Here is a 27,971-nt window from a genome sequence, read left to right as displayed (position 1 = left end):
TCAAACACGGAGAGAAGGAACGCAGGTTAGAAAAGAAACTTTTCCGACACACAGATCGGCATTCTGACATCCGAGATGGAGCAAAATAAAGATGTGCTTTTTGTCAGTCTTAAGAGTGGAATAAAAGGGGCCCATAAAAACACGTATGGAAAAAAATAAAGAAGGTAGTCAAACCGAAGCAGCGCTCCACTGAGACCCGAGTGCGCGTGTGCGCACTGTTGGACAGGTGTGCCGTATTCAGCACCCCTGCCGTGAAATGCACCCCCTCGCATTATAGCTGATATTCAAAAGATCCATTTAATTCATTTTATAATTATGGCTGCAGTTTATTTCCACAGAACATACAAAAAGGTGTTGTTTTGTGTTCGCTATTATCCAAGTTTGTGATTTTAAGTCTTTAAAATAGTTTAAGACTGTAAGTAATCAATGGTCTGACCGTTGTAGGTTACCTGTATATAAACTACTCCTATAGGTGGAAACAACAGCCTTCTGAACCAGAATATCACCTATAATAAGGTGCATTTCACGGCCGGGGGAGGATAACCTTTGTCATCTAGAAGAACCATACCAAGATGTTAATCGTCTGATACCTTGTTTGATTTAATGCAATTTATCGAGGGTAGCAACGAACCAAGGAGATGAATTTTGCTCTGCAGTGCGTCTTGCTGCAGCCACGCGCCAACACATTCATTCATACATTTAATGTCGGGGTCGCGGGGGGCTGGAGCCGAGCTGTTTTGATATTTAAAAGAATTGCGTGTCCCCCCCGGCCACCACGTTTAAAAGCGACAGCTTGGCATCACAAATCCTGCACATTTATCGAGTGGTAGTTTTGGCGATTAATGAATGCGTAATCATTCATGGATGGTGCCTTCAGACGCACTTGAGTACAATAAATCGCTCCAACCACAATTTTTTTTTTTTTTTATTCGTTTTAAGAATCCGTTTTGATCTGCTCTTAATGTAATAGTTTATATAGAAAAAAATCTGTGTGCATGGCTTATTTGATGTTTGTAAGTGCCAAAAAAGACCACTGGATGATATATATATATATATAAATATAGGCTAAAATGCTAACCTTAGAACATAATTTGACATATTCTCTGACATTTTGATGCCATTGTGGGTTTTAGTGAAGGTTCACTGACTATTTATGCTGTGTGTTTACTCCCTATATGTCAAGTCCCGACTCGCTCACCCACCCGCTTTCTCACCCGTGCCCTAACTGGCACACATCGTCTCCTTTCCAAAACTGCTTCCCTTTCAATTCCCTTACCTTGGCAGTGCTGCTGAATTTGTTGATTAAGAGACCTTTGGAGGTTATAAAGGCTGCGTCCACCCCTCCATCCCCTCACCTCCCCCGTCTCCCGCTCTCTGCCTTTTCCCTGTCACTTGCTTGGCTACATACTAACTTGCTGCAGGAGGATAATTAGTCAAAGTGATTTCCTGCTGCACCCCTACCCCACACTCACCCCCTTTCACTCGCATCTGCTTAGCACAGCTTGGCATGGAAGTCATGGAAATGTCATCGCCCGTGCTGTTTGTCTCTCCCTCTTTGACATGAGAGCATACACACGCCAGATGCAAAAGTCACACTGAATATATAGTTTGCATATGTTCACTGTGGTATCATATAATGTCAGAACTTAGTTCAGGCCTCTCAGTCTTAAACTGATTTTTGTTCAAGCAATAATCCATTAAAGTCAGCAGAAACCCCTCTTTTATTTTTCAACACAGCGTGATATAAGGAATTCAAAGAATACCTGTCTTATTTATCAAATAAAAGAGAATTACTTATTTGACAACAGTGTTAATCTTTGCAGAATGTACGATGGAGAAACGTTCTCATGCAGGCCTACACTTCATCCTTCGGGATAGAGTAAATAAATGCAATAGAGTCACATTTTTGTTATCCGCTAATAAATGATTGTTTACACATCACGCATGGTTGCTCATGCTTACAATGTAAAAAAGCTTGAAACAGTGGAATACATCCTTTACCTCATTAAATTGCAGCTGTGAGCTCCAGAGTAAACATATTTGTCATTGTGCTTTGTCACAGAATGCAGATGTGTTTGGAGACAACAGAATATGTTGACTTGGGGCACAAGGGGTTAAGGTGCCGACCATGACCGCAACAACCCTGCTTCACGTCCGACGGACCTTTTGTTGCAAGTCATGTCTCTTGTCATCTCTCTGTTGTTTTGCCGGCATGACTCTATAAGCTAAAAATCATAGGAACTGTGATTATAAAGTCTTACCTTCCAGCAGAAACAGAGCAACATTAAAAGTGCAATATGTAGTTCCTGGCCACATGCCCTGAAAAACTAGGGGGCAGCATTTCAACTTATGCAAGAATTTCATAATTTAATGACACTGACTGTGCACAGTTAGGCACACAATAAATCTGCAATGTCCTCAAAAATGTAACCGAGATTCTGCGTAATGAGACTGCTGCAATGGATGAGTCCCTGGAGAGTCTAACTCCATCCAGACAGAGATTACTCACTCAGCAGAGCACAGACCAACAGTCAGACATAAACCTGCTGTACACAGCATCTTTCTCACCAACGCCTCTTGTCATCAAGCTGGACAACATGAGATTGAAGATTACCAATCAGTTGCAATAAGGGTGCAGATGGTGATAATGGACACCTGGCTGTACCAAAACTTCCCTGATTAGCTGCTGAGCTAGCAGACATTGTCTACCCACTGCCCCGGGTGATTGAGTAATCAGTGGTATGAAGTTAGATTATCTTCGGGGACCCGTCCGATGCAACAGTCACTAACACATAATCTCAGTTCAGTTGTAGGTGGTTTTAGGTTTGGTTTTAGGTGTAGGTGCTTGTACTGCTAACAGTGCAGCTGCTGCTTCTGTGAGCTCTTATTCTTCATCCTGTCATGTTGGCAGACTGGACGCTACAGTTACTCACTACCGCCTAACAAGCAGTGATGGGGATAATGCCATTAAAAAATAACGGCATGATTTTTTTCAGTAACCAGTAATTTAATTAATTATTCTTCCCATCGTTATAATGCAGTTACCGTACTGCCAATTATAAGCTCATTGAAGCTGTTTTCATCAGACCGACTAGATCTCTGAGCCGAGCTGCAAAGACTGTTCTTCCTCAGTGAGGGGGGACGAGACAACAGCATAAATGATGATGATTGGTTGAGGTAGAGTCAAATTTCATGGTAAGCCAATCAGAGGTAGAGCTGGGCGGGTGTTGACACAAAATCGAAAGTACCCACAGTGGGTTGCACACACACAGTGACAAAAGTGAGTCAATAAGCAACAACAGGAATAGCGAGCTCAGGTAATCCCAAAGTAACCTTCTTGAAGTGGAAGTAAAGCCATTACTTTTTTACTTACATGAAAATAAACGAACGAATGTATAACAAAAAAGAACATTATGCATGTCTGTTTTCCCTGCAATTCCAGTGTGACTTCTCTCCATATAATATAATAAATATCAAAAGTTCCAAAACATCTATTATCTACAATAATACATGAAGTTTGATTGAAGCCTCGTGTCACTTTGTCCCACAGCAACATTAAAATAGTTTAGATTTGTGTACACTGTTTCTGTTAAAAAATGTTGTATTAAGTGTCTATTTCATTTTAAGTTCCACTAAAGAGGGGTGGATGTGGGGTCCAAATTCAAAGACACATGTGAGCATTTAAAAATGTACTTGAAAGTTAAGCAATAGTTACCCTCCATAGTAACTAGTTACTTTTAAAATTTGTAACGCAGTAAATAATTCAGTTACTTTTTGGAAGAAGTAAGTAGTTACTGTAAAAAAATACTATTTTAAAGTAACGTGCCCAACACTGCTCTCGAGGTACAGGGTATTACAAGACAGGACTAGCTCGGGGCTAGCTGGTTAGCTATGCTAATTTCAGTTGATATCTCTGCAACACTATACATAGACGTCCTTGACATGACATCATAACTGTTACTTCTTCACAACTACAAAGTGAACTGAACCAAAAAAGTGGCCATATATTAGACATTGCACTTTTAACATTCATATGGAGTCATTTTGAAATTTAGAGTTTCTTCTAGTCAGACAAGTTAGTTGTATGATAAGGATGTCCTCTTACCTTTTCTTAGCTGACAGTTTCGGCTGTACTCCAGCCTTCCTCAGAGCTGTTGTTTTCTTCCAGGTATGACGTGTTTTATGAAAACGCTGCAAATTCAGCAAAGAAGGACTGTAAAACAAATAATGTGATACACACATCTGCAAAGTCCATGTAGACTAATTAGAGATGATTGATTTATTTGTCCTCCCCGTTTTTGTTTTGTATTTACTATCTTATTTTTCTTGATTGTAGTTATGTATACACTTCGAGGGTGGGGGCATTGGCTCAAAAGTGTATATTTTGTAGTTAAAGTCCTCATTGGACAGTTTACCATATAATAATAAAAAAACATGTTGCCAAAACCGTTCATGAAGGGTTTGGTTCCTTTCAAGTGTGAAAAGGAAACACCCAGGTATTCACAAGGTTTGTGATGAAGGACAGGCTGTTTCTTCATGCAAAATAGATTTTGGGTTTAAAATTCAATTAAGCTACAATATTATATTGGTTGAGTAAAACCGGACAGCAAACAGTCTATTTGTAAGACTAATCCCCAGATTAATTTAGTAGAAAGTAGGTCCAGTGAAAACTAGGAAATTGTATCTGGAAAGCCACTTCCCAATCAAAACAAGAAAATATTGAATATATAGAATATTATAAAGGCTGAATATGTAGAATGAGCAGAACACCACCATCTCGTGTCTCAAGATCGAATGCTGAGTGAATGCTTGGCCTTAACTGACTTTGGTTTTTGCCCATCTCCAATCACTCAGCTGCTGGGACAAATAACGCCCCCTTTACTGAGGCTCTGAAGCAGCTGCAGGATTGGCAAACTAAATTTCACCCAGTGCCAACCTACAGTAGCTGCACCCAACAACAGACAACCCTGGCAACCAGCAACGCCCAACGCTATTGGCTGCTACAATGGAAACACAACAGGACAGAAAGTCATTGTCAAACCCAACAGACATTTTTCAAAAATACTTATTACTAAGGCTAAGACTAAATATATCTATTTTTTTATGGAAAAGCAATACTTTCATTCTGTACCCCTCAAATCACCCCATTGGTGTATTATTTAAATATATATGTTATGATGAACAACAGAGGTTGAACCCAAGTGCACGACTCGACTCAGGTGATTCAGTTCAAGGTGATATTTACTGTGACCCAGTGAAAGTACCACGGTGCAGGAAGAAATAATGGCATGCTAGGAGGGGTCCCGGAGTCCCACGAGGAGTGCTGGTGGTGCTGGGTGAAAACATGGTGATCTCCCCGGTAATGGCGGAGCTGCGTTTCAACGCGGTCTGCCTCGTGCTGGTTGGAAGCTTCCCCAAGATGGAGGTCGGGGGGCTACAGTGACCGGCAGTGGCAGGAGGAGACGAACAGGCGTGGTAGCAAGCAGGCAGACGAACTGGCAGGCAGGCAGGCAGGATTAACTGGACAGAGGAATCAACAGGTTAGATGTGCTACACAAGCGAAACACTCAAGAGATAACTAGATAAGATAAGTAAATAAGATTCTACATATTCAACCTTTAATATTCTTAATTATTTTTGTGAACCAGCCCTTTAATATTGACTTAATTCATGAACCTATTTAAATAATTCAACTTAAATGTGCTGAGCAGGGACCAGTCAGGGGAATTGATGAGCTTCTTATTTTTAGAGGCAGTTAGTTCCATTCCACAGAGATTTCACATGGATTATCTGCCCTTTCTATGGTGCGTGGTCAAATCTGAGCAATACCACTGTTTAACTGTCTCGGGAACAATGGCTGTATTGAGACCACCGGACACACTCAGGCTCCTCTCCTCCTCTCTCCCCTTCCCTTGTTACAGCAAGGTGCCTCAAGATGTCTCTAGTGCAGGGATACCTACGCCCTGCACATCTTTGTGTATGGTTCCATTCTTAGCTTAGTGGTCATTGTGTGTCTGTGTGAGTAGAAATAATCTTTGTAAGGTTCCTGTCGTAACGAGTAGTCGTGTGGGAAGGCAGACAATGCTTGTTTCCCTAAATGGCCTTGAGCCATGTTATCCCTTTGTAGTGTTTGAATCTTGTGTAAATTTAAATCTAATTTAGTGTATTCAAATAAAGAACTTGTATGTGTGTGTGACACTGTGAAAGCGTTTGTCTCCCCCTCGCCGTTACACTGAGGCTTTTAAAAGGATCACTGAGGTACTAAGTAGATCAAGGTGTGAAAACAAACGCAGAGAAAAATCCTGTGCAAATACACATCATTTTGAGGCCAAACACGTTTGATGGTAGGATAGCTTGTTACGTACAATGAATGAATACTTACTGGTGCCTGGTTGTCTTGCTACAGCTCTACAGCTCGGTGGAGTTTGGGAGGAGGTGGCAGGTGGTGCACGAGAGAGTGGCTCCCAATCGTTTCTACTGGTAAGTACAGAGATTAGTTATATTAACAGGATCTAACAGGATCCATGATACAGTATTGTTTTTTTTGTTCTATTTAGGTCAGGGCTGAATAAAAAAGATCTAATTTGCATTTACCTATTATTTTCTTATTACCTTATTTTCTATAAACGTATATATAATGTATGTTGTTTCTAGATGATTTTATTATTTTATTATTATATTAAAATCTTTTTTTAGCTTATTACAGACTTGGTGATGGGATCACACCAGCCACGATACCAAACTGTGCCAGACGTGTAAAGTGCTGCCCTTGTTCGGACCACACCCATTTTCAAACTCTGCCCTCCAACTTTCTGACCTCGTGCTTTGTGACTGGATCTTACATAGTTGTGACAAAATCTAGCTGCAGAGATACAGACAGACAGACAGACGGACATACGGATGGACATACAGACATACGGACATATGGACAGACTCACATACGGACAGATAGACACACTGACGGACAGACAGACAGACTGACAAAAAGACAGACATACATACATGCTTACAGACAGACAGACAGACTGATCGAAAGACAGACAGACATACATGCTTAGAACAAACAGACAGACAGACAGACAGACAGTTGGGCAGACAGACAGACATACGGACGGACAGACATACAGAAAGACTGACAGACATACGGACAGACAGACATACGGACAGACAGACATACTGACAGACAGACAGACAGACATACGGACAGACAGACATACTGACGGACAGACAGACATACGGACATACATGCTTACAGACAGACAGACAGACATGCTTACAGGCAGACAGATATACGGACAGCCGGACAGAAAGACAGACATATGGACAGACAGACATACGGACAGACATATGGACAGACTGACATAGAGACAGACAGACATACTGACGGACTGACAGAAAGAAAGACAGACACACTGACAGATAGACCTACATGCTTACAGACAGACAGACATACTGGCAGACATACTGACAAAAAGACAGACGGACAGACAGACAGACATACGGATGGACATACGGACAGACAGACATACTGATGGACAGACAGACAGACAAAATGACGGACTGACAGCCAGAAAGACGGACAGACTGACAGACGTACATGCTTACAGACAGACAGAAGGACAAACGGACAGATAGACAGACATAGGGATGGACAGACGGACATACTGACAAAAAGACAGACAGACAGACGGACATACATGCTTACAGACAGACAGACAGACATGCTTACAGGCAGACAGATATACGGACAGCCGGACAGAAAGACAGACTGACAGACATACGGACAAACTGTCAGACATATGTACAGACAGACATATGGACAGACTGACATACAGACAGACAGACATACTGACGGACTGACAGACAGAAAGACAGACACACTGACAGACAGACCGACATGCTGACAAAAAGACAGACAGACAGACATACATGCTTAAAGACAGACAGACAGATGGACAGACTGACGGACAGACAGACATACTGGCAGACATACTTACAAAAAGACAGACAGACAGACATACTGACGGACAGACAGACATATGGACAGACTGCCATACTGACGGACTGACTGACAGAAAGATAGACATACTGACAGACAGACTGACAAAAAGACAGACAGACATACATGCTTACAGATGGGCAGACAGACAGACATATGGACAGGCAGACATACTGACAGACAGACTGACAAAAAGACAGACAGACATACATGCTTACAGACAGACAGACAGACAGACTGACCAAAAGACAGACAGACATGCATGCTTACAGATGGGCAGACAGACAGACATACCAAGACCTGTATGTATCAAGACCTGCTGAGAGAGTCAGCATGTATGAGTTTAATGACATTAATGATAAGATAAGAGATCAAATATTTGTTTTAATAACTGATTAATCATCCCACTTGACTGCACAGGCTATGTAAGCTCAATATGATGTTACAGTTCTTACAGGTATTTCAGACGTTAATGGAAATTATTTACAATTGCTTATTCAAATTGCAATTTCAATACAAAAAGAATGACTCACCCAGCCCTAATTCTACTTGTAATTATTTAGAGTTTTAGGTTTAGTCATTTCCACGTGAGTTTCATCCATAGTTAAGTATAAATAGTAAAACTTAACTGTGTACTTCCTGACCACATAGAACTTAACAGATAAAAAGCATTGTCAAATCTTAAACATACTGTCTTGATCCAGATGCTTCGGCCTCACGTTCAACTTTCCATCTTTTTATACAATGTATGTTCTAGACACACAGTCTCATTGTGGTTACAACACAATTGTTGTTACAACACAATTGTTGCGTAACATCAGTTAAACGAATGTTAAACCCATATCCAAATGAAGAGCACTTTTGACATTGAACATGTCCTGGAGAGACATCACCCCTCCACAAAGTGAGAAGCAGACGAGCCAGAGAGGTTTTTAAGATGTTCATTATTTATGTGTCTGACATGCTTGATCTTCCTCTGTGGCAGACGGTTACAATATATGATGATATGTTTTTGGTGCAATCTGAGACTTGCTGGTATCCTTTGAGGTTAATATGAAGATTGAAATCATCTAATGGTTGCTCTCCTCCCTCCTCTTGTGATATTATGCATCTATCTGAAACTGTTGCATATGTTTGAATTCTTTCAGATGAAGACTAACACAACTTTTGACTGAAACATTTAATGTTATGTTCCCTGCTCTCCCATTTCCAGCTAAATGTTCTCACCTACATCAGGTCACAGGTTCTGTCCAATGCACTGGTATCCGACTTGTCTGGCCTCTATATTCAGTAGTAACTAATGAACAAAAGCTTTCACCTCAACAAACTGCCAGGGTAGTAACAAGCTGGGCTGCCAGGAGTGGAGGGAGCCTGGAGGGCTGATGCTGCAGAAGCTATCAGAGTTCTATTTTGGGATGCACAGAATGTGGTAGGTGTGGTGGTAGCCCTGGTAATGAGGCTGCAGAAGGAGCTTATGTCTGCTGTAAATGTGGCCACCAAACATGTTAAGAAGATGAAGAGTCATAAGCTCATTTGTGATTTGGTCAACCTGAGCAGTGCTCTGTGACAAAGCGCAGGTCGGTTGTGTAGGGCGCAGGCTTGAACAAACAGCACTTTAAATTCCACCGCATTCAGCTATAATCAGTTTGTGAGCTTAGCCAGTGCAGCCGTGAGGTGTTTTGCATATGACATTACAAATCTCTGCGAAAACATCTGGGGCTGCCTAAACGTGATATTTTTGCAAAGCTCCAGCTCCACCATTTTCTGAGGTCGAGTGTCCTCAGAGACCAAACAGCTGTCCAAACTAGTGTCATACATATGCAGGGCCTGACCAATAAGGTATATTTGAGGCGGACATAGATATTAAGAGGGAGAATTCACAGATTATGGCGACTGATAAAGAATTTTTCTATGTGGATTTTGCACTGATTTGGCTCTGCCAAGGTACTCAAAAAGGCTGCGTTCCTAAATAAATACCTTTAATAAAGAGGGACTGCACACTTAAACATGTTTTTGAAATAAAAAATAAAAAAAAGACTGTACTGTGATAAAACATACCAATACTGCTGTTAATATTGATATTTCCTACCAAATTGAGAAAGAAATTTGCATTTCATGGATTGAAAATATGGCTCAACAAGCCACCTACATTATTAAAAATTATACATATAATGTATTACATTGTTAACCAGTTATAGAAAAGAACACTCATAAAATAAAGAGAAATACAAATGAAATAAAAAGCTAAATAAACATTATGTTTAGTATGAGTCAAGTGCTGACCATTTAATAAAGAATGAATAAAAAAATAAAATAAATAGCTAAATAAACATAATGTTCAGTTGGTGACTTTTTAAAGACAGAATAAATACAAATAAAATACATAGCTAAATAGACATTGTGTTTTGTATCAATCAATTGGTGATCATTTAAATAGAGGTTAAATAAAAATAGAATAAATTACTAAATAAACATGTTCAGTATCAATCAATTGCCGACTTTTTAAAGACAGAATAAATAAAAATAAAATAAATGGCTATATGGCACTATTTCCAAACCCCCACACATATTGTTTTCATATATCTTTACCAATAAATACCTATATGTTTATGAAAGGCTAGTATTTTCCGATAATATTGTCTGATATATATCGACATATCGCTCTGGCTCAGATTTATACACACTACTGTAGTCCGGCAATTAAGAAGCTGTGATGCCTCCCATCACTTAGTGGTAAAAATATACAAGCATGGCTCCTCTAACTCAAAGAGTTATTCTCCGCCTGCCTCACACTGTTCTTGGGTACCTGAATGGATTATTCAGTGGAAATGGAAATGTGGTTTGGATAAGTAGATCATCCTATTCACAGTTGTGTTTCATCTGGGAAATCACCAATACTACCAATAAGTATAATCATTAGAAGCTATGGAGATCTCTCAGTTTCTGCTTCTCATTCCCCTTACACAGACCCTGTTCTTTCTCTTTCCACTGATGTGTGTGCTACCTGTGGACACATTCTCTCTTTCTCTTTCTCTTTCTCTCCCCCAGCTCTCTACACCTCCCTGTTTCCCCTCCATGTGTGTGCTGCCTGTGCTTCTCCTCTGATCCCCCAGTCTTTTTAATACATATTTAATGCCATAATGATTATATGCTATTCCATCTGTGGACATCCCTACAGTAGAGAGAAAATCAATGGCTTTTCCTCTCCTAATGATGTCAGGAAATTTCTTCTTCCATCCATCTGGGGGTAAAAGGATCTTCTAGGGGCTCTAAACATTTAGATCACACAGTAAACCTGAGGTTCTTTTTCTTCACACTTTAAACTGCCAGCCACAATAAACACAAAGACATGGCAATTCGATGTTTACCACAACTGCCCGTAGCCCATGACTTTACCCCTCTGTAGTGATACATTTGCATGATTTTGAGGCGTGCAATCCATCAGGTCAGACAACAGCTACGGTATCTGGCATCTGCCTGAAGGCAAAAGCGGTGATGTTCTCAAAACACATTTGTCTGCCTTTCAGGTCGAAAATGGGTTTGGACAAAGAGCCAGGCTTAATTCACCTGGAAACCAGCATCTCTGAAGGACGTGAGTAATTGAATTCCGAGTTCAGTGCTACATTTTCTCGTGTCTTTGTACTGTTTGTGAGCATTGTGCTAAAGTAGAGAGGAATTGGGAGTTGTGTGGACAATTCTGCTGAAGGATAATGCGAAGGGACAGTGGATACGGCCGAGTCTAGGGACACACAACGACAATGGAGAGAAAAGTAATGCATATATTAGAATGCTTTTAAAAGCAAGTGATAGAGACATATCACTCATTCTCCTGAATAACAATGAACACTGGGATATTGTAGGTTGATATATAGTATTTGACTTGATTCGCTTACCAAGTATGATGTCACAATCCTTAGAAAAAAGGTTGTTTTTGGCCCACCCATAATTTTATCGTTATTATTACCTAATCTGACTCCACTAGATGGATTGACTCGCATTTTCTCAGCGTATCCATCTGGAAACTCTCCTTTGGAGATCTTTGGGAAGGGGTGAAAATACTGGTTGCTGTTTGGATAAAGCAGCTGTCTATCACCAACATACGGGCCAAATCAACCAATCAAATCAATGAAGCGTATGATGTACTAACAGCATCGAAGCAAAGCTCAGCAAGTAAACAACATGTCATGAAAGGATATTTAATTCCAGGAGCCTGGTCCATATTCAACAGAAGGATCACAGAGAAAAAAGAGTTAGTGAGCGGCTTGCTCAATAGCTGCGCTCATCTCATCCATCTCACGCCATGTTGTTTACACTGAACAGTCGCTTCTCGTTTTGTCACTTAAATCAGCCTCAAAACCAACGCTGATTGGTTCAGTCGCTTGGCATAATTCTCCAAATTCTTATAATAATAATTACCTGTCAATTCAATACTTTATGTCCAAGTTTAAACAAACCATGTATTCGAAATGATATAATACACCCTAGTCATGGGTGCGTTACTCAGTCTGAAAGCCTGTATCCCTTTAATGCTTAATAAATACTGTACTCTTTCTGTCTTACTTAGCCACCTTTCTGTCAGAACACTCTCTTTGAAGTCAACACAACAGAGAAAAGCCAATCATACAAACACACACACAGCAAACATCAGCTGTGTCAGATGTTACGGTCACACAGCCAAAGACTATCACTACTGATCATGTGCTTGTGGACGAAGCTGACATACATTTGGCAGAGGCTAACATGTGCGGACAGGCTCTCTCCCAGTGCTGCGTTTGAAGACAAAGAAAGCAATTGGCCTCTCTGGGCATCTGTCTTCCCCTCCGCCCGGCTCCTCCCTTATTGGTACCGTTTCATTGACATGAGTAATGTTGGAAGCCAAAAGAGCCTGCTCGGCTTTGGGTGAAGGCTGCCCTTCTTCATTGGCTAATCCCATCGCTGATGCTATGGCTTGACGTGTTTGTGTGTCTGTGTCTTTGTGTGTGGGAGCAGAGGCGCTGTATGTCACCTGCAAGCTACAGAACTGCACAGATGCCAACAAGGGCAAACCATTCCCCGGCTACATTGACCCCAATTCTCTGGTGGTGCAAGATGAGTATGTGTTTGTCCAGGTAGGTAATTGTCCCGTTGCTCATTGCAAATCATTAGATCAGCAGCATCTTCAGAGGCAGAAAGTGCAAGGATTTTGTAGGAAATGTTTCAAGGTCATTCTTAGAGAGGTGCTATTAGTGCAGCTTTATGTGTCCCTGTGGTGGTGAAAAATGTCTTTTTTTATGTGTCTCCAAAATGTTTTTCACGCAACGGTTTCATCACCTTAAGGTGTCAGCCGCAGGGAGGCCAATCTACTATGTGTCCGCCAAAAGAGATGTCTTTACACCAATGAAGCTGCCCAAGTACACACTGCCCAAGGTAACACATAAATCACCTGATTAGAATTCAGTTACCATGGCCAGATATGCACATGGTTTTGATAATTAAAAAATAATGAATAGATCCTTAGAGTCCACAACTCATCAGGGGTCACCCAGAACAGTGATTTCCAACCTGGAGTACTTGTACCTCAGGCCTGAGTCCAAGACAAGTCCATCTACCAACATTACACTTAAACTAGCTCAAATAACATTAATGGTGAGACGATCAAAATAGTCAGCTCTCTTATTAGAAAAAAAGGGTAAAGTAATTAAAGGCTGAAAAAGTAATCAAAAGTAATTAGCTTAAAGTAATGGATATGTGGTGGAAATATTTAGATAAAAATAATGAATAAACAGGTAAATTGGTTAACTAAAAGTTGCTAACGGATAAATAAACCGTCCAGATTTAGCTTGAAGTTGTAGTCCATAAGATTTGCGATATCTTGTTTCTAGCGGTCTCTTTGGCAGTAAGATGTAACTGCAGGTGAGTCTGTTTTTTCAGAGCCTCCATCTTTTTTGCTCTTTTATAAATTTTATTAACAGACATTCACCTCTCTACTTCCGGGCCCTTCCCTGTATGTGCCCCTCTTTATCCATGCACGGACATGTTCCTATTACACTTCTGTCCTTACTACAAGCCGGACTCAGAAGTTGGAAGTTCATGATTTCAGATTACAAGTGAACACAGCATAACCATCGGTGACCAGTTTGGCAGGCAGACCAATGGCTGACAGCACCACTAACATGGCGGCTTATTTACATCTAGTCTGCAAATGTCTCCACAGACACGCAGATTGGAATATTCAGCAAAAAGGCAACAAGTGCTTTCATTAATGGGTCATATAATCAATCACCATTGTTTGAACTCACTCTGTGATAGATACTAACTTAAAAGACAATAAAATAGATGAAAATCTTATGGAGTACTTTTTTCTTTAAATAAATGGATAAATGGTTCAAATAGTTCGATAAACGTAGCTACTGGATAAGTGATTGGAACCTTCAGCTTCGAGCTAAGTAGTAGTGCAATACTACTACTCTATATAGGTCAACTGTGAATTTTTTTTTTAACAGTGTCTGCTTTTATGTAATGAATAGTGTTATGCATTTGGAAAATAGGCTACATTTTAAATTTATGAGGTGTACGTAAGTCTGAGCTGTGGGGGCACCTGAGACTAGAAGGGTTGGGAACCACTGACCCAGAATGTATGGGACAAATTTCAAATTTAGTTGGTGGTGCTGCAGTTATCTACATTCAAAGGCACATATGCTGCCAGCTCTGTTTGGTGTGTGGGCTGAGGTTGCAGTCAGGCATCAGTACATTGCTGGCTCTGCTTGACACCCTGTTATTTATGGGCAAATCAAGGCCAAAAGTAACTCTCACAGTGGTTCCAGAATTGTTATTCCGTGCTGCTCCGTGTGCGCATGGCCTCACTTGTCACGTCCCCATTGACAATTAGACATGTTTTATTCAATCAAGCCCTAGGCGCCCCGGTTGCTGTCGGCTCACCGCAAGGTGTTGTTGGCACAGTAAGAGGTAGATGAAGCCCCTGAAGCATAAGCCTGACATAATGGTAATGATTATAGGATCCGCTTTGTTAAAATGTGTGAATACATAGATGTAGCTATTCTGATTATTGAATATGATTAAACACAGCAGGAGTGTAAACACAGTATACAAAGTTTGTTTCTCATTTAGACTTAAGAGATCATTTTTTTAAATTGTAAGGAGCAGAAAGGATAAATGGTGCCAACTACAAATTTGAGTTCATTCGGGTTAGCGGTTCATTTATTCTATTACTTTAAGAAAAATTAATGTAAAAATAAAATTACTAAAAGTAGGTATATTCAAGGAGCATATTTAAAAGTAGGTTTTTGCCTTTTATTATGTTTTAAATATTTCAATACACAATACTACAATTTCTGCCATCATTACAAGTAAGCATCCTGCTCAGTTCCTAGCTATGACAAGATTTGAATGAGATTCTGAGATTGACGTTAAAGAACAACTGTATATGTGTCATGCTAAGTTGACATATTTGGTCTTATTATACTTTCCTGATATCATACAGAATTGTCAGATAGTTAAATGTCTTTTCCATCATCAGTTTCCTGCACTCTAACTGATTTTAATGGGGGGCAGGGATTCAGTTCACCCTAACCAATCACAAGTGACTTCTGATCCGAGCCAAACGTAGGGATTAGCCCTATGCTAACTTGGATGGGTGTAAAATAATTGAATTGCCTGGTTTCTCTAGACTTTTCAAATGTTATCGACCCAATTAATCAAATTCTGATGGTGAAATTAGTAATTTCAGAGGTTGTGACACTCATAAATATTTTTCCACCATTTTACAGCCAACAGTAGGGACAGAGTAGCGATGGTGGAGCCTATGATGTAAGACTAAGTTTAGCTAACGTGATGGGCTGGTCGGCCAAGTGGTGTCTATGTAAACACACAGCTTAAAAGCAGCTTGACAATGGTGTTAGTTCTGCCCATGGTCTGCTCGCCGTGCTAATTGGCTCAAATGTGTGGTCATTTGATAAACCGCAGTTTAATGTCACAATGCCAGACGAATAAACTCAGTGGAGTGAGTAGATTCAAAGGTTCCAGGCAATTATTATACTACACACCAAACAATTCCACAAGAAAATTTCTTAATGTAACAGAATATAACTATATCTTTCTCATCATAAACAAAACAACATTTCTCTTTAAAACAAGAAACAGCTCTCAGTTAAATAAGTCACACAAAGCCCACACATAAAAACAAAAACCAGATTAATGTAACAGGGTTCCTAAGTAAGATAAGTATGGGAAAAGGAAAAAGAGTACGGAAAAATGTTTGTATTGTTTCCAGACTATTATCTCACTTTCTAAAATAAATTAATAGATATTTATATACAAATCAAAACAAGCTTACTCATGCAACTTAGCATACTTGGCATACATAGTCAGATTTTAACATACTTGGTAAAAGTTGGATTTAAAAACCATTTTGAAATTTGAGTCTAGAAAAGTCTTGAATTTTAAAATTCAAAATGTCTGGGAACCCTGATGTAAAAATTAACAAGAACCATAAAACACTGTGGTGACATGTATTAAATTATATTGTGTATTGTTTTAATCCCATACTGATGTCTCTGCCAGGACCTGCATGTGATCAGTACAGATGAAAACCGTGTGGTTGCAGCTGTACAGGAGTGGAACCAGAATGAAACCTACAACCTGTATGTGTCGGACACGTCGGGGGTCTACTACACCCTGGCTCTGGAGAACGTGGTCAGCAGCATGGGGCCCGAGGGCAATGTCATGGTTGACCTCTATGAGGTAAGCAAACATCGACATGACCTGACATAACACGACATGCTGTGAGTCAAGTATCATGCGGCGCTAGAAGTAGAATAACTTTGATTTAGTTTTCTAGTTTTCACTTGGTACGCTGTACCTGAGCCCCATCCCTCCCTCCCCCAAATCAGCGGTATTCATTTTGGCCAGTTTCTTCTTTTTAAATGACAGTATCAAATAAAGGCCTGCTTGATGAGTTCTCAGCCTGCAAGTGCATGATGAACACAGATCAATATTTTAGAGCTGGAAGGCAGAAATGATTAAATGTACTTGTTTTGTCATTTTGGAAACAACCCCTGCTGTTGTAGGCCTACAGTCTTCAGACCACATTGTGTGAATATGAAGCAGCCTCAAAGTGCTGAGATCAACAAGAAGGGATTGTGCCAGGGATATGGATTTTTGGGAGGCTGAGATTATTTCTTTCTTTGATGAATAACTGCAGATGATACTTCACAAAATGCACCTAATCCAAAAAGAAAAAAAAAGTGTTATGGGCTTATGTTCAGACTCTGGCATCAGACACAAATGTAGGCCAAAAGTATATCTCTAAATCCAATAATGAAGGTGTTGATGATGCTGCTCGTGTCTTGCCGTGGCCTCGGTGGGAGAATCAAATCCACTGTCTTGATTGGGGTCACCACCTAAAATGTTGGATATGCTAAATCTCTCCTCCAAGGAGATTGAAGTGTCTGTCAATTACTAAAGTGGCATTTCATCGCCTGATGCGACTGCCGCTGACTCAATTTAGTACCCCTGAGCTATTCCTAGGGGCCTCCAACGAGGAGTCAGATTCATTTAAGACACACATTGATTACTCAAAAGTCCCCAGCCAGCCAATCACTTCTCACTGAATGTTTTTGGCTGCTTTGTTTTGTTGGGAATTCAGAAGAGGTAAGTGTGTATGGTTGGCTGTATTGCATTAGGGCAGGTGATTTGCTTTTCAGTGCACGGCATTTCTGCAATGAAGATATGGAAATTAATAATATACTTTTAGACGTGTGAAGTCTGCATCTGTTTTCATTAAGAGCTGTGAGCCAGGGCTGGGCTGCATGGCTAAAATCTTCTATTCAAATATAGGTTATTTAATATCTTAATAAAAATATACATCACAATATTGCATAATTCAATTACATTAATAAAAAACAAAATAGTCTATGTGAAAAAACACATGGTAGAGCTTGTTTTGTAAACTTGTGAATTAAATACTTGACAAATGAAAAGTACTGAGTGTTTTCTCATTTTATTAAGAACTTTAGTACAAAATCAACATAACCAGACCATATGACAGTGAGTTCCCCCCGTCATGCAGACAATCCCAAAACAAGCCCGTTCTATTCAGTGTCACTATGGTGAAATAAAGTATATCCTGTGTACCTTATTATTATTATTATTATTATTATTTACTGATTGTGAAGATTTTTCCAGATGGAACCCCAAACATCTGAGTCTTAGGTCTCTATCTCAATTGCCTTGAAGGGCACTCCATCTACCCGCTTGGGAGACATTCAACAATTTGTAAATTTTGGAAGCAATACTTTCTTTTTTCTTTTTTTGGGGCGTTTTTTTTCAAGCCTTTATTATACAGGACAGACAGGAAATGGGGTGAGAGAGAGGGGGAGACATGCAGCAAAGGGCCGCAGGTCAGAGTCAAACCTGTAGCTGCTGCCTCGAGGACCTTCAGCCTCTTTACATGGGGCGACTGCTCTAACCACTGTGCCAGTTTGGAAATCCTGTCCCTCCCTCCATCCATGTGCCCTTATCTGCATAGGTTTAGAAAGGAGGTACCCCCACATTCCTTTGTGATAATCTCGAATACCCTTTCATCAATTTTCAATGTATGATCCGTATATAACACTATTCATTATATAAAGTGGATAGACTATACAGTTGAACCGTCATTATTTTAATACTGCGTGGAGTAAAGTTGACTGTTTCAACCTATTGTCCATGAGCTACTTTTAGCTAAATATTACAACCCTATCCTTTTCTTTAAGCTCATTACTATAAGATGACTATTTTAACCATGTATCTATAACTTTAAGCTCATTACTATAAGATGACAATTTTAACCATGTATCTATAACTCTCAGCTCATTACTATAAGATGACTATTTTAACCATGTATCTATAACTTTAAGCTCATTACATTAAGATGACTTTTTTAACCATGTATCTATAACTTTAAGCTCATTACTTTAAGATGACTATTCTAACCATGTATCTATAACTTTAAGCTCATTACTATAGATGACTTTTTTAACCATGTATCTATAACTTTAAGCTCATTACTTTAAGATGACTATTTTAACCATGTATCTATAACTTTAAGCTCATTACTATAAGATTAGTATTTTAACCATGTATCTATACCTTTAAGCTCATTACTTTAAGATGACTAACCATTATCTATAACTTTAAGCTCATTACTTTAAGATGACTATTTTAACCATTATCTATTAGCTTTAAAATAACTATGCTAACCATTTATCCATTACTTTAAGCTCATTACTTAGGGTACACTTCTTTAACAATTCATCTATAACTAATGCTAATTACTTTTAGCAAACTGTTTTAACCGATCTACATTAATTTTAGCTAGTTAAATTAAGGCTATTAATTGAACGGTTCAGTCAATTTTTTAGCAAAGTACTGAAACTATTTATGCATTTATTTAGATAATTGTATAACTGTATATCTATTACCTTTAGCTATTTGTTTCTACCATGTACCCTTTTACTAACGTATGTGCTTACTTGCTAACTAGTTCTCACCCACATAGCTGCAAAATGTAGTGTGTGTGTGTTTCTAATTAATTGAGCTGATCGACACTCTTTAATTCAATTCAATTCAATTTTATTTATAGTGCCAAATCATAACAAAAGTTATCATAGGACACTTTACAAAGCAGGTAAAGACCACACTCTATGACTTATTTATGATTTACATAGACCCAACAAGTCCCCCGTAGAGTACGGTGGGAACGAAAACCTTCCCTTTAACAGCAGGAACGTCAGACAGACCCAGCTCTGTGGAGGACGGACATCTGTCTGCACCGGTTCGGGAGGAAGAAAAGGAGAGAGAAAGCGAGAAAAGACAGATAGATGGACAGAGAGAGACAAAGACAGACACAAAGACAGAGACAGACACACTTCCAGTAACTATAATAAAATCTATAGTAATGTGAATATGACTTATATGTTATGGCGGCTAATATAGCAGAATAGCAGAAACAAGCACAGCTAAGGTGATAGATTATAATAGTAGCAGGAAGCGTCATGCAGGACCACGATCAGCAGGGACCTGCGAGACGACAAAACACAAACAACTCTGGGGAAGAAGTTGAATTAGTAACATGTATTAATGAGACATGAATGATACAGACAGAGAGGAGAGAATCTCAGAGCATCAGGAAAAGTATTATCCCCCCGGCAGACTAGGCCTTTAGCAGCATCATTAAGCAGAACTTTAGTATGTAGTGTGTATATGTAGTACAGTTAGTATGTAGTATACTTGTGTTTGGCTTTTGCAAATGTGTGAGCTGTTCTCTTTCCCAGGTAGCAGGAATAAAGGGAATGTTCCTAGCCAACAAAAAGACGGATAACCAAGTGAAGACACACATCACCTACAACAGAGGCAGAGACTGGAGGTTATTACAGGCCCCGAGCAAAGACCTGAGGGGCAACAGCATTCACTGTGTGCTAGTAAGTGGCTGTGCATCTGCCAGCGTTCATAGGTTGTGTGTGTGTGCTTTTCCATCAAAGAGAGGCCTTGACAGAAGTTGACTGATCCCAGCAGCAATGAGAAACCAAGCTAGAGAGAGCAACGCCCGTCAGACCTGAGTGCTCTGAGCTTAAAGGTCAGCCGTTTTGATTCAGTCCAATAAGCTGACCTCCCATTTAAGAAGAGAGAAAGACTTGTCAAACAGATAAGCAGACGCTTCTTTCTTCCTGAAAACCTCTGAAAGTTGGAGGCTTCTCATAATATAGTCCAGATGGATTTTCACTCAAAAGCCAAAGTTGGAAATTCCAAGTAATGAATCTAACTGCATATCTTTGTAACTACAGATAGTCAGCCATTATCAGTTACTTCCAACTACATAAATAAATACTTTATGGGGCACTATGGCCCTATTCCCCTACTAGTACCTCCTACTTGGCTCAGTAGCCTGTTATCTATTCTGTTGGTAAGCTGGATCACCCATCCGTGTCACTCTCCACTGCTCAACCGCAGCGCTCTAAGATGACGTGTGAATAGCAACAACATTTTAGAAAGTTTTTTAAACATATATTTTATTGATTCGTTGATCACGGTCGTCAATCATGGCAAGCATCACGACCAAACGTACAAGAAGTCTTAGCAGGTGAGTCTTCAGTCTGAGCCAGAAGGTGTGAAGGGTCTCTGCTGTTCTGTGGGGTGCTTATTCCACCAGGAGAACAAATAGCTAATTACTGTTAGAAATTTTTACCCAAACAACGATCTTTTCCTAAACCTAACCAAGTAGTTTTGTTGCCTTAAAGTCAGACGCGAAATCATCCCATGGTCTTTTTCGGCACTTATATACATCAAATAAGCCATCGAGACAGTTTTTGACACTTAACAACTATTATCGGAGAAATCCAGTAGAGTCAGCCAAGAAGATAAGCTCGGGCATTAACCACAAATACTGCTCAAAATAACACCAAACAAAGAGTGTGTTTTGAAAGAGTTACCTACTGGCCCCCGTACCAGCTCCTGTCATAGTAAAGTCCATTCAAGTCGATTACCAAAGTCAATCCCAAAGGAAGGAGCCCATTGAGGCTTCGTTTTATGTGTAAGGACTCTTCTCATGCTACTGCAGAGGTTTGGTGTTATTTTGAGCAGAATTAGTGGTTAAAAAAGACGTTTTAATGCCTTCACCGTACTGCCCCGAGCTAATCAGTGTTAGCCACATCCAGCTGTTAGCGACCCTACCGGGGTGTCTCCGTGAATAGTTGTTACAAGATGGCTTATTTGATGTATGTAATTGCCGAAAAAGATCATGAGATGATTTTGCGCAGGAATTACATTTTAACATAATCAAGTAACATTAGTTTTGTTTGAATTCACAATGGGATGTTAATGGCCTTGATGAACCTACTTGTGGGTGTAGTAGGCTTCTTCCAACCCATATCTATAAGGCTAATAACTACTGATAACACCCACTGAATGGACTGCTAACATTCACAACGGGTGGATGTTGTGTTTGTCGATGAAGCACAACCACTGCAATCAGGGTCTTCTAATGTTGGCTTGAATGAAATAGAAGCCACGCTGAGATGACTGTAGCTTTGATGGTTTGTGTCACTGCTGCATACTTCATCAAGTGCGAGGCACATTAGCACATCTTCTCTGAACAAGACTTTATATCAGATATAAAAATGATCACCCTTTTCTGATAAACCAATTAGTGATTCAGTGGCATGTCTCGCCTTCTGCCGATATTATACAGTCATTTGTCAGGAAATGTCAGAGTTTTAATAAACCTCTAAACAGCCCGTCACAACATGGCCTGCACCACTGGCATTTTGCCGTGTCGTAATGAGAATTGTGTCTGTGAAGGTTAACCCAATCAAAATTAATGGTGGAACCAGCCAATGGGGAAATGGTGTTTGTGATACTTGGGAGGGTTTGTGCATCCAAGTCAATGCAACAGCCATTTTATTTCCCCTTTTTGAAGGATTTGATAACAGTGTTTGTGATTTCTGTCCTGCAGCCCTACTGTTCATTGCATCTCCATCTCCACGTGTCTGCAAATCCCTACACATCTGGAAACATAGCCAGCAGGGACTCAGCGCCGGGGATCATTGTCGCTTCAGGTGAGTGAAAGCAAATCTCTTTTGAGTGACATGTTGTTTCTCTTTTCTCTGTCTACTTGGAATTCTAAGGTTTTTTCTCAAAAAACAACCCCCCCCCCCCCCCCCCCCCCCCTTTGAAACCCTTTCTGAGCTTTCTGTTGTGTTTACTACAAAGTAATTAATAGATGCATTCTTTGTAGTTTTTGACTAATAGAACTAAACCTCCACCAGGTCAGGGTTCCCAGGGTCCTGGAAACCTGGTAATATAGCGACTAGTTTCTCACAGATCACTTACATAAACCTAGGTGTGTATTTTCTTTCAAACTCAACTTGTCGGTAGGATGAGCTGCACGGTATGATACGTTAAAGCGGGTTTTCATTTAGACGGTAGCGACTTGCAACTTCGACCCTTTTTGCATCAAGTTTATATATTTCATCAAACCAAGAGTAAACTCTCAGAGAAGCCCCGTGGATTTGCTGTAGATGGTAAATGCATGACTTGTGTTTATACAACGCCTTTGGTCATCTGACCACTCAAAGCGCTCTACACTCCATGCATCCATTTACACATTCATACACTTATGGTAAAGGCCACCTGCTCCTCAGGATCTTACAAATCATCAGCAATTTAGGGCAGCATCTTGGAAACATTGACATGTGGAGTCAAGGAGCTGGGAATTGAACCATCGATCGTTTGATTAGTGGACGACCTGCTCTATCTCCTGAGCCACAGCTGCCTAGCTGCTCTGAGTCGTATTCCTGAGTTTTTTTTAAGCAGCATTATTGCTATTCTGCAAACTAATACATTACATTAAAATGTTAGGCCAAAATGAATAAAACCCCTGAAAACTGAACACGGCACAAATGGGAGCATTTGAATTAACATCCTTCACATTCACAATTCAGTTTTATTAGCCTACCGGTATATTACCTACAGTATATGACCGTGAGTTAGTGCTCTCCTGTATTTTAGAAAAGAGTGTGAACCCTGCAGGTGGTCACAGTTGTTTTTACAATTTTTAAAGCCACTGTAATAATACACACTTTAATTTCAATATTAAAAAATAAGTTAAGCCAAAGGCAAACAATAAAAGGATGTTAAGAGAGTACATCCAGTAGAGATGTTGAAATGGTGCATTGAATAGTGTGCTTAAACTTCATTCAGCAGAAGACAACAAAAGGGATTTGAAAGACTCATCTGGTTTACCAAAGTTGCGTCTTTATTGGCAATGCCATTCACAATCGAGTAGCGTATCTTCTTTTATTGGACTTTCTTTTCTGTATCCATGGATACAGTGCATAATGTCATGCTAACTCGAAGAGACAAAGACAACAAAAATCACTTAGACTGCCTCTATCAGTTAGCTGAAAATCTTGGCATTCAACATTCCAGTGCAGTGATGTTTCCAGTATTCACTGCGTCCCTCGATGCAATTTCATTTGGCTCTTTGCAGGTTTTTGCTCTTCACTTCTGTTGTCAATAGTTTGTACCTGTTCTGCATAAGTATATGACTGTATACATCTGCAACATGCATGTGTCACCTCACCTTGGAACAGGGAAATGACAGAACCAAAAATGACACAGTCCTTGTGCGTTAGGCCTAGGGAACAATGATGATCTCATTGTTGTTGCTGAGAAAACACAGGAGAGAAAGCAAAGGCACGCATTGACTCAGCTGGGAGAAAACAAAGAAATGGAGGAATTTGAGATCAGCACCCCCCCAGGTGAATTCACACCTCAGTGATATTTACTCCCACTCGGACCGGCACTGTCAATAACACATCAGCACACATCTCGGGTGTCTGGAGAAAGTGTCTGGACCTTTGTGAAACCTTGTGAATTAAACAGGTCTCAGGGATGTAGGAATAAAACAGTTTACTGATTGTGTAGGATCTCTGTCATTATTTAGGCTACAAAATGAACAGAGTGAAAGTAGATCTGCTCTATTTTTATAATGAACTTTTAAAAAAAATCATTACTTCTGAGTTGTATTGTGGCTTTTCCCTCCCACTTGAGATGCAGAGAAAGGGAAAATTCATTTTTTTTTACATCCTGGGCCTAATTTTTGTAGTTTACTCAACAACTTCATAAGTGTTATTACACATTCCAAGTCTAAAGTAAGGTCCACCAACAGACAGGCAGTGACACTGATTGTAAACAAAGTGTCCTATAGTAATACATATTCCTACTTCCTGGTTCAGGTTTGACCTACTGTATAGCAACGACTCCAAGTAAGGATCCCCATAACTTAACTAAATGATGTCTGCAAGTAATGAGGGCCAAAAGTACAAAAACAAGATCTTAGTTGTAAATAAAATTTGTTAGAGCCTACACTAACAAGCCTTAAACATGGGCAAAAAAGTGCCAACATGGACTCCTTACTACTCTCCATTACCTTTGCAAGTACAACATGAGCCCCAGTGTTGGCCATCCGAGACTCCAGGGGGCTAGAAATGACTGCTTGAAATGTCTGTTGGTAATACAGACACACTGAGTCATGAAGGGTAAGGCAATACTGTGTAGATTTTGAAACAAGAGATACTCTGAAATTACCATTTGATGAGATGTAGTGATACACACTGTATTTGCCAGGTGTACACAGTCAGCAACAAAGACAGATGTGACAGAGATGACTGTCTGGGTTTAAATGCATTTTTTTTGTAAATATGTGAAGAACATGCTGGAGCTAAAACACTGTTAGGCTTGTCTTTATAGAGTAACCAAACACCAACCACCAAAGCACAAACCTGTGTGTTGTTGCCCATGTACACACCTTTACATCACTGCAGTGAGCTTTTGAACACCAGCATAATGGAGATTTTCAGCTGGTGTGAGGTTACCTTCTAAATGTACGGATAATAAAACAAATTGTTTCTCACGGAGGGTTCAGACAAGGGGACGACCATGCCTCTGAAACACTTACAGTACTTTCCAGCCTCATATTAAACCACCTGGTACTTATTACAGGCTAAATTAAAGCAATTGTAGCAGTTCACACAGTATTAGGAAAACGTGTCTTAATATGATAAGAACTGCTGAAAGATGAATACAGTTATCTGGATTTATTGGTTAATTTATGGGTACGGGCAAATGTCACACTGCACAGTTGATCTTCTGGAGCATTGTAATTACAGCCCCAGTCTGCAGCTGCCGCCTGGAGCCCCCTGCTGTACTACCGCTGTCTAAAAACCCTGTTCAAAATTTATGATTTAATTGATCTCAAACTGAATTCATTTCTTGTGTCCACATTATGCAATATCCCACCTCAAACACTTACTTTATTTTGTCCTCTATCTGTCTGCCACCTCACCTCTAGGCTCCATCGGCTCAGAGCTCACCACCAGCAATGTCAGTGTATTCATCACCTCAGATGCAGGAAATACATGGAGACAGGTGAGGGGGATTTGTTATTGTAACTCGTGAAGTACACGTGTCCATTCAGTATAGGACGATTTCTTGGCTTCTTGGCTGTTCGGATCGTGTGCAGTGTTATTGAGAACCCCACATCCGATCAACTTAACTCTGGACACTGCGCTGGACACTGCGCTCCTTCTTAGCAATACACCTGCCAAGTGTGAAGTATGAAGATGACTTGAGATATGTGAAGACAGACATACATACTGTACACACATAGATTAATTCCTTTATAGCATCACCTGTTGGCCAAAAGGCACCAAATTCATGTCCACTCCATAGAATATAAAAAATGGACAAAGCCTCTCCGTCAGGGTCCGTTCTCTAAACTTGATCCAATCGTCCTTGTCAGACTTTGACTCCACCTCATTTTCTCATTAAGAGGCCACGCCCCTAATTATTCATAAACTCTAACCTCCAATAAAATAAAAACTAGCCTGGTACTAAAATATTCATCCCCCTCAGTGTTGTCATGGAGATATGACCTAAACATACAGACTAGAATGTTTTTTGTCCCAGGCCTTAAATAGGTTTAATTATACTGTGAAAACGGCCTGTTTAACATGGGGGTCAGTGAAAAATTGTTCTATTATGGACACTTGACAAACTGCAATTTTTACCACTTCCGCATTGGATCTACCAGGAAGTCGCTGTGGTGGGGCTTGGTCCACTCAGACATCATATCTTCACACGTCCACCAAATGTGGTTGTAATAGCACAAAGTGTCTAGGACATGTGACATGTTTTGTAATATAAGCCCACAACATTTGAGCAAACTCTGAGGGCGAAAATCTGAAAAAGGCACCTTTTCTGACTTGCTTCAGAGGTGTTATGTGGCAGGCACTGTTGTTGGCTAAGGTCGGCTTCCAGCTTAAATATACACATGTCCACTTCAGCAACTATGTGATATGAATAATATTACAGACTCACACCTTATAATTAATTTTTCAAATCATGTGCCCAATTGAATCCCAGCCACTCACCATATGGAGCACCATGAACTGACTGACCTGCTACCCACTCACTACTCACTGAAAATATCCTCCTCCTCACTCCCTCGCCCTGATTTTGTCATAAAGCCTTTTAATCCTCATACACTATCCAGAGCTTTTTATGGTTGAGCCAGTGGATTGTGGGGTCTTCCTGTGTGGAGTTTGTTTGTTCTAACCGTGTCAGTGTGGGTTTTCTCCCAGTTCAAAAATGTAGGTGTAAGGTTAATCGTTGACTCTAAATTGTAGGTGTGAATGTGCGCATAATTGTGTCAGCCCTGTGATGGTCTGCTCACTTGTCCACGGTGTACACCACCTTTGCCCGATATCAGCTGGAATCACCTCCAGCCTCCTGCAACCATTGAAAGGATAAGTGGTTAATTACTCATGCATTTATGTAAAAGAAGGCGTTCACTGTTGGAATTTATTGAGGTTGAGCTTATTTTAGAAAGTTTTGTTTCTGCAACTGAATGGTTATTTTCATTGCTGATTAATCTGCTGATTATTTTCTCCATTAAACGATGCATTGATTGGTTTGTAAAAAATCAGTAGTGAGAAACGCTGTCACAACTACACAGAGCCTAGTGTGACACCATCACAATGCTTGTTTTGTCCAACCAAAAGTACAAAATGAAAAAAAGGAGTCTAAAGAATTCAAAGAAAAAGCAGAAAATCTTCACATTTGTGAATTATGTCAATCAACTTATTATTTCACTTGTACTTGTACTATTCTGTGGCTCAATGTATTTAAAAAAAGCAACAACTATATTTTATAAGCCAGTTTTGGGTTGTGCATGTAAACATCTTAATTTGGAAAGTAACTAGGCTCAGAACTCAATCTGTCAGATAAATGTAGTGAAGTAAAGGGTCCTATAATTCCCTTTGAGATGTAGTGAGAATGAAAATAAGTACCCCAAATTTGTTTAGTACTTGAGCAAATGAAAAAAACTATAGCAATAGTTCATTTTTTGAGAAATATTGTCATCTTTGGAACAATG

At 39.9% G+C, this 27,971-nt stretch overlaps 1 protein-coding gene across 1 annotated transcript in view; it reads left to right on the top strand.

The window, feature by feature from the left end:
- Window positions 1-27,971, top strand: part of sorcs1 (sortilin-related VPS10 domain containing receptor 1) — a 253,520-nt gene that overhangs the window by 182,108 nt on the left and 43,441 nt on the right. The window contains exons 5-12 of the mRNA XM_083931517.1: window positions 6,407-6,480; window positions 11,527-11,591; window positions 12,989-13,107; window positions 13,316-13,405; window positions 16,559-16,738; window positions 20,311-20,457; window positions 22,488-22,590; window positions 25,887-25,963. Of these exons, the coding sequence (XP_083787643.1) occupies window positions 6,407-6,480; window positions 11,527-11,591; window positions 12,989-13,107; window positions 13,316-13,405; window positions 16,559-16,738; window positions 20,311-20,457; window positions 22,488-22,590; window positions 25,887-25,963 (855 nt within the window). The remainder of the gene's footprint in view (window positions 1-6,406; window positions 6,481-11,526; window positions 11,592-12,988; window positions 13,108-13,315; window positions 13,406-16,558; window positions 16,739-20,310; window positions 20,458-22,487; window positions 22,591-25,886; window positions 25,964-27,971) is intronic.

This window comes from Echiichthys vipera (assembly GCF_963691815.1).
Source record: "Echiichthys vipera genome assembly, chromosome: 2".
Taxonomy (NCBI): domain Eukaryota; kingdom Metazoa; phylum Chordata; class Actinopteri; order Perciformes; family Trachinidae; genus Echiichthys; species Echiichthys vipera.
Note: the sequence above shows the minus strand (reverse complement) of the source record. Positions and strands in the feature narration are given on the sequence as shown.